At 39.4% G+C, this 10,637-nt stretch overlaps 1 protein-coding gene across 1 annotated transcript; it reads right to left on the reverse strand.

The window, feature by feature from the left end:
- Window positions 1-5,389: 5,389 nt before the first annotated feature.
- LOC140942985 (uncharacterized) lies at window positions 5,390-7,726 on the reverse strand. Its single transcript, XM_073392016.1, has 2 exons — window positions 7,575-7,726; window positions 5,390-7,304 (listed from the first exon to the last, which is right to left on the reverse strand). The coding sequence occupies exon 2, from the start codon at window positions 7,238-7,240 to the stop codon at window positions 6,086-6,088; it is 1,155 nt and encodes a 384-aa protein (XP_073248117.1). The 5' UTR covers window positions 7,241-7,304; window positions 7,575-7,726; the 3' UTR covers window positions 5,390-6,085.
- Window positions 7,727-10,637: the final 2,911 nt, after the last annotated feature.

Consider the following 10,637-nt stretch of genomic DNA (forward strand, 5'->3'; position numbering starts at 1 on the left):
GTAAGAAAAACAACAACTCAGCACGTGCATCTCGCTTTTTTGTATATTTCTTTTACCGCCCCTGCTCGACTACGACGTGAAATGACCAAATTTTAATTTTAATTTTCTATTTTTCAGCGAGGTTTTCATGGACGTCGCTGTTGTCAGATCGTAAGCCCCTGAAAAAACGACGGCGGCAACTGCAGCGAAAACGTCCCCCAAAACTGAGTTCGCGCTGTTTCAAAGTTCATCGTCCTTATTCAACCTCTTTTAATCTGTTAAATGTTAGCGATTTTTTTACAGGAGTTGAATTCTAAAGGACTACGCTGCATCTATAGTAAGTTCACAAAAAGAACTTAAAGAAAATTGTTGTGTGGTGTTCACGTCATAAAATTACGTGAACTGATTAGGAAGTTTCATGTCGTGGTCGTGCAGTCAAGGCAAAGAAATGTACAAAAAAGAGTGATGCACGTGCAAAGCTGTCGTTTTGCCAATCTCAACCTATTGCTTTTTTGCCTTTCTCTTTGCCGTGGTCGTAGCATAAACTCCCAAAAAATGGAGAAGAGGAGGGGGCGGACAACACTGGCTAACCCACAGGGTCGCGGAATTAAGTGAACTTTCGGACGGAATGACCCTGATCCCTGCGGGGGCCCCTCAACATTGGTTAGGACACATGATTTCCCTCAAGTCGGTGCCTGTTAGAGGGGCGCCTATTAGTTATCCAGGAGAGCATGCATCGGTGAAATTAGTTTAACAAGCAGTCCGTGTGTTTAGAAGCGGAAAACTATTCTATCGGAAATCCCATGACGAAAATACAAAGGAGTCATTGGATTATTGTGGGAATGAGTTGCATTTTGAACTGGTGGCCATGGTCTTATTGGATTCTCGTCCTTTAACACATCTGTTTCATCCTTGTTCCTTAAGTTCACAGATTTGTGCTCGAAGCGAAGAATATCAGCAAAACCTTGCATTACTTTATCGAATTCCTTCCACATCCACTTCTCGTGAGCAGATTGAGTTTGTGCCGTCCTCAAGTTTGATACCTGGTATTCTGAAATCCCTGGACTAACTCCCTTTTTCACACGAGTGAAACCGCTACTCTGCGATCGTAAACTCCGCTCTGAGCCACACTCAGATACAGACGTCGAGCTAGTCCTTTTGTTTGATTGGGTAAATGGACTTGCTACTCCAATTTTCGCGCTTCCCATCCGATAGCTGGTTTCTCCTCCTTGACTATAGTCATGATCTTGTTGTTCTCTTTGCCATGTACCTGTCGTTTCTGAGAGAGCAAAACCTGTTACTATTTTATCGAGGGAAATCGAGCTTATTGGCACCTCATCGTTGACAGTCTTTGGAGGCGTTACATAAAGACTGACCGCCTTCAGAGAGGTGGTCATTGAATCTCTTTTTTCTGCCACCGACGGTTTCCATGACAACCTTGGAGCTGTGAGTGTAGTACCCTGATTTCTGGTCAAATCATCTTTTCCAGTCTCTGATGATCTTCTTGTCGAATTCAAATCCGTTACAGATAGTTTTTTCCGTTGACTACTACTCACGCCGTGGGTCTTCAGCGTTGTTGGCAGGGAGTTTCCAACGGACCATCTTTTTCCCACCATGGACGGCGTCCATGACAACCTCGATATTGCATCCATGGTAAAGCTACCACCATCTTTTCCCGCCAAATGGTCCTTTCTAACCTTTGACGATGTTTGAGACGAAGTTAAGCGTATATCGCTGAGTTGCTTTTTCTGTTGACTCCGATTTGCGCTGGAACTTTCATCCCCTATGGGATTTTCTCCATTTTCTACTGACTTGTTAAGTCTTGAGTCCTGATTTCCTGTGCTCTTTCTATCATTATAGGAATTCTCGAATTTTTCCACCGACTCAGAAGCAAATGACGCTCGCGACGAACTTCTAACAGAAATGTTTGGGCGACTGTCTTGTTGAAACTCCTTAGTAACGCGTCTTCCACTCAAACTTCCTTTACTCCTTGTATCTACCTTCGACATCTTCCCACTCCCATTAGCACTCTTTAGAGAAGACATCGGTATATCACGTCGATTTCCTCGTCTCTTTTCATCTTCTTTCAAAACAGCGGCACGAGCACGTTCCAATTCGGCTAGCCTCAGCTTTCTTCCCTGTTCAATACGACTATTTGTTTGGTCTAAGTCGCATTTCAAAAACGAATTTCTGTATCTTGCAAAATGGGCTTCGCGACGGGTTCTAGGAAATTCGCTGAGATGGAGCTGTCTTGCTTCTCGACGGAAGCGATTTGTAATGAAATCATCGCCGATTAAAAAATTGTCGTCCTCCGAGTAAGCTTCGCGAGCCGTGGACATCGCTCCCTCATAAATACTTTTTGTATATGAACAATTTTATAAAGACCGGAAGTAAAAATCTTTGAATATCAGCATCCGTGGCTAATTTCACTATACAAAGAATATTTCAACTTTTGGATGTATTAAACTTGTTCCAAGTTCTATAAATTCTCCTCCTCCAGTGTTTGTCTGTGTCATTCTTATACTTAAGTATATCTTGGAACAAGTAACCCATAGCGATACAAACCCATTTACTTGCGGTTATCATGATGGCATAAATAAAATATGTGATCAAGGGTGGCCTGAGTACAATATATAGTTAATCTTTTTACCTTTATAAAATAGTGATAGTGCGCTTTACAGTATCAACCTGTTGATAATTGTATTTTCTTTTTTCCTTTGCATCCTGGAAAGCACTAGCTTACTATTTGAGAAGAAATCTTAATAGCCTAAAATTTTAGGCATTGTATAGCGACGTCCTTGCTTTAACCACAAAATTCAACAGATAAATGTTGCATTGATAAATAAATAATGAAATGATCATTAGAACATTTAGTTGAGCTTAGTGGCAATGGGTCAGCAAGTTTAAAATCTGGCGATCACAGATTCTATTAATAAGTAAATTGGCGACCCCTCAGGGGTCATAATAACTATTTTTAAGGTGGCTGAACACAGTTTTGGCAGTTTGTGATTATGTGTCTTTTGCCAAATCATGGCAAGAGACAGGTTGCTGCTCACAAGCTGAAACTTGGCAAGTAAATAATGTACTGATGAAAGATTTTGATTAACAGGTAAAAATTGACGTTTTCGTAGTTTCCATGGCAACATGAACGATTGAATACAACCTTAAAAAATCACTCTTTCTCAGTTTACATAAAATTCGCTCATTAGATTTTTCTATAAACTTGCACACAGCTTACTATAATTAATCATTACCATTTGAAACTTATTTGACCAAATTTTAACAGACGGGTTTTTAGATAATCAATAATTTAATAATTGTACTGTAATTATTAAATGTGTCACAAAATGCGTTTGTTCAACTTCCATTTTAAAGTCCTCATTACTTAAAATACGATGAAAGGAAAAATTCTGCCAAATATCTCAAAATTCTAATGAGTAGATTTTGAGAAATCGGCTTCTGTTCCATTGCTTTTTCGCCGCCATGTTTTTCGGTCTAATTTAAAACGCGCGCCGTCGCGCAAGTTACCGCTGACCGCCCGCAAAACTGTGTTCAGCCACCTTAAGCACTCAGTCATTACTTCTTAGAAACAAACTATTAAAAAACTCAATTCATGAAAAAATTTTAATAAAAAATTTACCCGCAAAGCAGAAACTTCCCCCACTCCTCCCCATTTTCTCAGTAAGGGTGAAAGACCACAGGTCCTTGTCGGCGGCTAAGAAAGCTCAGTAGCAGCAGGAGCCTGCTCCTGATAGCAGGTAACAATCTCTGACAGCTACCACCACCCCTGTCACGTCTATCTGTTACTGGCTGTTTTGTAGGAGGGAGAGGAAAGCACCTTATATGGGCATGTGAATCCATTATGTTTCTATGCCCTCTTACTTTGGGTACTGGTCTGTACCCAGCAGATAAGCGCAGAGTTTGTGCAGTGCGTACTCAGTTTCCCGGAGCTTTGCTGGATTTTGATTTTGTTTTAAGGTTTATTTGATTGACGATTGAACCGAATTGTAGCAGCAGGTTGAAGATGCAATAAACTACAACTGCATCGGCTCCCGACAGCTGTTCATATGCGACCTCAGTATAAAAAGACAACTCTCGCAGTCATCTAGTCGGTCAATGAATGAGGAGCCGCTTTTTTAGCCAATCTGAGAAAGAGTGAAGACCAGCACTGGCTGAAGACTTTGTCAAGGATACCGTGGACTCCTAGTCAGTACTGACCTCTCTCCAGGGCTTTTTCCTACACTTCCCATCTTCTAAGGGAAAAAGCCCTGGGATCGAGGTTACCTATTTACCGAACGCAGAAACGCTTTCTGTATACACAAGGCCAGTGTAGTTTGGGGCCACATTGACTGACTCACGTTTTTTCAGCAGTAGCTCGCAGCGTAGAGTCTGTACTATCGGACTCCTGGTGCTGTTTTGTTACGGATGAGCGCAACCGGCTAATGAGCCTCAAAGATTTCATTTCAGTGGTCACCCGCAGATTTGTGTTTACCCATTTTATCTTCTGTCGGTTTATTAGAGGACGGAAAGGAATATTTAGTTTACGGATTAACAGAAATAGGAGCTTTTGTTTTGCAAATTATTAAGCGGGAATCAAAAGGAAAAAACAAAATTAGCCTCGTGAGAAAATTAAGCCAATCGACCATACGTGCGAGTGGTGACAATGTGAAAATCTGACTCAAAGTAAGTTTAGCAAATTATGTCGCGTTTCGATTGATTTTGTGCGGTTCTTGCAGCTTTTATGGTAAAATTGTTGGGTGGACGTAGTGCAAGCTGTGGTCCCAGGTGGTATTTTTCCGATTAATTGTTATTTTTTATAGTTGCTAAAAGTTTGGATTGAAGTAAAATAGATTTACACACAAGGAGTCGATCTTAAGAGCGGAAGAAACAGCGTAACTCTACAATAACATTTTACTGAATTGAAAAATTGCACCTCGAATACCAAATAAATACAATAAAGAACGAAAAGAAAGTTAATACTGCCTACTTCGGTATGGTGCATTTGTGTTAAGTTCCCAATATTAGGTGTAATATTGATAGTAAACCACATATCGCGAGAGAAAAAGAAGAAAAGATGCGAAATATAATTATATTTCGTCCAGTTTTAAATACGGAGCAATATTAGCGCGGTGAAAACCTAGGCAAACATTAACTATTCAAACATGAGCGGCCTTCAAAACAATTTGCTGAAAAGAGATGAAAACAAACTAAAGCAAATTTCATTTCCAAGGCAAACTTTTCTTGACATTTCGACAAGGGTCAGTAATTTTGGGTGCATATGTTTGACATGGGATCCTGCTCAAGTTGGATTAATTCAGACTTTGATACCCCAAAAAATTAAGGCAACTTTCTTGTCCTACCGTTCACGATTCACATGTCGTTTAAAATTTCACAAAAGAGACAGGCAAAATTCAAAGAAAATTGATTTATTATTTTTTAAAATATACATGAATATTGATTTGCGTACAGGGAGATTAAAGGGATAAAACCCCTCCTTAACTATCTCTTCGAAAACATATTTTAAACTGTTTTGCATAGGAAACGAATCAATATGTTTTATCTTCTTTCGTTTTATACACCAAATAAAAATATACAGCAAGCCAGAAAAGGTTGATTCTTTTGCTACAAAAATCATGACTGTTATAAATAGATGTAATATTCCCAAAACAAAAAACTAAGTATTATTATTTTATGACTCACCAATGAACATGAATTATTTTTAAACTGAAAAATCCCAAAACAATTTTGCAACCAGAAACGTGTTCTCGCAGGTGAATATACAATAGTTTACATCATCCTATATAAATAGATAGTCAGTTTAGAATACATGTATTATTTAAAATTCCAAATATGAAATTTATAATAACAAAACTTTTTACAAAGATTTAAGGCAATCACAGGGAGGAAACTATTACAATATTTGCAATATATCCACGATAAATTCAAAATATATATATCAACATCTTGAGTTAAACATGTCGAGTGTTTTATACACTTGAATGGTTTTCTGGGCGACAAAGTGAAGGCAATGTAAATTTTCAACTAAATCGACGCTGTATGCATAATTTAAATGTTGGTAATACCCCAATTTTTTTAAGAACCTTACTTAATGTACGTATTTTTCTAAGAAACTGGGTAGAATGTGCTTTTTCAATTTCCTCTCTTTTCGAGGGATATTTTCACGTTTCTCCGCGTTGCCGATTTTCTCTTTGTCACTAGACTCTGTTGCAGGTTGGCGCTCTTCTGAAAGCCTCCGCGAGGAGTTTGGTTGATGCGGTGTAGCCGAGGTAACCCAAGTTTCAGATGAAGGGTATCTATTGCCGCTTGATGATGGTATACTTAGTGAATGACTTCGCGGATATTGTTGTTCTTCGCGAGCAGAAATAAAATACGACGCATTTTCACCAAAGGTTACGGTTTTGCGCCTTGCAGGATCTCGGCGATTTCTCGGTTGCCTCCGTTGATACCGATCTGGGGACCCAAAGGCCGAGTTTTCCCCCCATTCCGACCGGTTCTCTAATTTCGCACTGTATTCGTGTCGCGTTCCCGTGAAAGAGTGACTTTTGGTTAATGTACTGTGTGAAACAACCGGCTCCACTCGTCGAGTGTAAATTAGTTCCCCTTGGTCGGGTGTCTGGTCGCGGTTACAATCGGTAATGTAGTAATCAGAGATTTGTTCCGATCGTTCTTCATTAAAGCTTGAGGTTTTGAAGTATCGACTGGGATATCTCGATTCAAAACCACTGTCATGGCTATAACTAGAGTCTTCAGATACTCCAGAATCTGTGGATGTACTCGAAATTGAATAACGCCAGCCAGGAACATTTTTAAAGCCATAGCTATCCTCGCAACCTTGAGCAAGAGAGCATTTCTGTTTGAAATTCTCTGAGAGCATTGCTTGCGACAGCAAAGCTCGAATTTGCTCGTTCTTGGCAACATCCACCGGTTTTTCGCCATTGCTATTTCTAGCGTTAACATCAGCGCAAGCTGAATTCACTAGCAAGCTCACAACCTCCAAATGTCCTCGCTCAGCAGCGAGATGAAGCGCAGAGCGGCCATTTGAATCCACAGTTTTCAGGTCCGCACCACGCTCGAGGAGAAAGTTAGCCAGGCTCAAGTTGCCATCAATACAAGCTTGTTGTAGAGCGGTTAAGCCATCTTTATTTGGCTGATTCACTCGTATTCCTTGGCCATACTTTAAAATAAACTTGACTTTGGTTGTATCGCCCTCAAATACTGCTTGGTGAAAGACTGCACTCATGTTGAAGGCTGCATTAGAAGCTGCTTCCCGTTGCGACTACGTACTGTTACCATTCACTCAAACACTGCAACAGTGAATACACATATTGATTAACCACCAGATAATTTCGCTTTCTAAAACAGAATTATTTCGTAGTATGCGAGAGTTTGTTTTCCTTTCAAATAGGAACAAAGAGGGGTAAAACCGAAGGAGAAATCAATTAACAGGGAATAATTCTAGAAAATGATTAATAAGCAGGACGCTTTCGAGAACTTGTGACGCAAAAGATCTATGGCAGTGACCTTCTCGGCTGTTGTCACCGGCTAACTAAAGCACGATTCGAACATAAACTTACCACGCGAGATCAAGCCAAAAATGTTGCGCATCTACGCTATTTCAATCAGCTAAAATGATGTATTCTTCTACTGCGGCATTTTTACCACGGCAACAACTCAACTGTATCGAAAAGCCCCGCGGGAGTGAAACTATACAATTTACATTCAAAGCCCGGAAGCCTAGGCGATTGTAAAGGATATATCCAAAAGCCACGTATCTCGCGCTGTGATTGGTCGAAGGCTTAGTCGCCGGACTCTTTTAGCGTTTGTTTGTATAATGGCTTACTGAAAACAACGGGTGGCGTGTCTCATCAACACCTCCAAGTAGCCTGAGGGTCAATTTCTTTTGTCATTTTAAAGCGTGAAATTTAAGAGAAATTCTGAATGGTTTAGGAATGGGGGTCAAATGGGCCTAGAATCTGTTAGGACAGGTTGGAAATACGAAAAAGAGATTTTTCCAAGATGACTAAAAATCAAATTGAAAATTGAAGATCATGAAATCATGGCTGATAATAGGAGCAGATCACAAAGCTATTTAGTCTACAGCCAATAATCCATACGTCCTTTTTTTTGTAAGTTCCCCGAATATATTGAATGTATGAATTGAAAACTATTTCCACTCTTTCTTTCCTCCATAAAGTTTTAAAATCTGGTTCATGTACTTACTAACTTAATAGACTTTTTTTTTGTTCTTCTGAAGGCGTTTCAATCCTCCTTGTGTAGCGGGTATAAGTAGTTAGATGACAAAATTACACTAGAGTAAACAAGATTATTACAAAACCTGTCGTGTGTTGTCCTTTTGGAAGTTTTACGTCATCTGTTATTAAGTGTTTTGAAGAAAGTTTATTCCAAGGTTTGTTGTTCTTTCCATTTTCATTTCTTTTCATTATTTGATCAAGCCTGACTAGTCTCTCAAAAATCAAAAAGCTCCTTTTTTTTTTTTTTTTTTTTTTTAAGATGCTCATTTGCGTCTGCATGAAGTTGCTGTTTACCAGTTAATTTCCGGCGGGCTGAATTTTTCATTTTCCATTAGCCTTTAAGTTTATGTCAGAAGGCATTGTTTTCTTTTGTCAAATTGTTAGAGAAGTTTGATGAAACCAGATTATAGCAAGAGGCCCTCAGTAGGAGAGATATGCTATCTTTCCCACACTCCTCAACCCAATATTGATTTTTAAAAGTAAACACATCGTAAAAAAAAAAAAAGTAGTTTACACATCTTAAAAACATAGAAGAGTATACTGCACCAGCGGCGCCTTCACAAATTATTTATCAAACAGTATTACAGTATCCCAAATCCACTTGAGCACACCGGAAATGACGTAAAGGCTTAGTGTTCGCACATACATGAGAGCGGTGATTTCGGCGCGGTTTACGGTAACCACGGAGCGAGCGAATATTGAAAGTGGAGTGTCACAGTATTTTGGCTCCTGTCATATCAGATAGGTTTCCAATGTGTCCTTTTTTTTATTTTTTTTCTTTATTTTTTCTCAGTTTTTTCTCACTAGGGCTTCTGATCACTCCTAAGAACGATGATTTCGGGTGCGATCATTTTTGCTCAATTCTCCTGGCATGTCCACGAGACTCTAGAAGAGCTCTGATCAGTACTATTTCGTCTCAACAGAAGAGATTTACTAGAGAGGGATGATTACGTCTGAAAATCGTACCCCCCGCCACTCAAAGACGAGAGATATAGTCCGACCAGTTCGAATAACTGAAAATTGGCCAGAACCCTCGTCAATTAATACTGACCCTCGAGGCATTAGGTATTAAAATTGGCTATTGGAAAGTCAGCCCCGAAATATCATTGAAAAGATTGCTTTATACTACCGACCGGGTTAGAATGAACCTCAAAAAGGTATATTAAACTTAATCTAAACGTTTCTTTGATTTCTTTAAAAAACCGTCTTTTCATTGAAACAATTATGAACACGTGCCCTTGTTTTTCAACAAAGCGTTTCATTCTTTTGATCATTTAGCAGGTTTTCTTGTGTGATGCATTTTGTCAAACAAGTGGATAAAGCCGGTTACCCACGTGCAGCAGAACATGTTTTCACATTTACCATTGCTGTAGAACAGATGATCATACACCCGCCCGATGCATGTGCTACCTGCGAACCTTTGAGTAAATGTGATCGCTATCCGATCGCTAAATGATACACGTGCCCGAAACTATAATGAAAATTAGTTAGAACAATTAACAATTACTCCATGGAGTGCGCGTTTTATATGAGATGGTAGTAGCCGCCGAGTTGGCTATAATCATTTCATATCCAACAAGCGCGAGTGGAATAATTATTTTATTAAAAACGCCCACAAAATATCGAGAATTCTTCCCGACTTTATTTATAAAAAAACAACCGATTTTTAGCTTGTTTTTAATTTTAAGCGGACGCCTACAGTTACCATATTTGGAGAGCATGGTATAATGGCTTAAATACCATGATGGCTAAGCCAATCAGAGCTCTAGAATTGCATTATCCAATGATTCCGAATTTAATAATAGGAAATATATTCTTCCACGGCTTTTTTTAGACGGCAAAAAAGTCCGTATTTTTGCGTATTTAAGTACGCGCGAACCGCGGTCAAACAAAAGGTCTGGACCGAGGCTTTGTGAGACTCGAGTGCTTCGCGCACGTGAGACTCTTAGGCTATTCTTACGCTACGTAGAACCGATTTTGAGCAAAAAACCGACTGTTTTGCCGTGAGTCTACGGTTTTTTTTTTCAAGGTATTTATAAAGACCAGTTAGTCGGATATCTGTTGAGATTGCTGGAAAGAGCGGCTTGAAATCAGGAAACTTACAAAGTTTAAAGGTGATATGTTAAACGGCGAGCGGAGCGAAGATATTGCTCCAATGAGAAAGTCGCGAAATTTTACAGACGTTTGTATGGTGGGGGCACGTTCACACTAACGTCTGTAAAATTTGGTGACTTGCGGAGTTAGCGTTAGTTTTGCACAAATCACGTTCAAACTAGGCATGTTTACTAATTCTTTGTAGTCATGTTGACAGATTTTTGCTAACTTGCCTCTGTCAAAAGTTGAAAAAAACCGTGAAACTGTCTGACTATTAATTTAAATTAACAG

The sequence above is a fragment of the Porites lutea genome, chromosome 1, assembly GCF_958299795.1.
Source record: "Porites lutea chromosome 1, jaPorLute2.1, whole genome shotgun sequence".
Taxonomy (NCBI): domain Eukaryota; kingdom Metazoa; phylum Cnidaria; class Anthozoa; order Scleractinia; family Poritidae; genus Porites; species Porites lutea.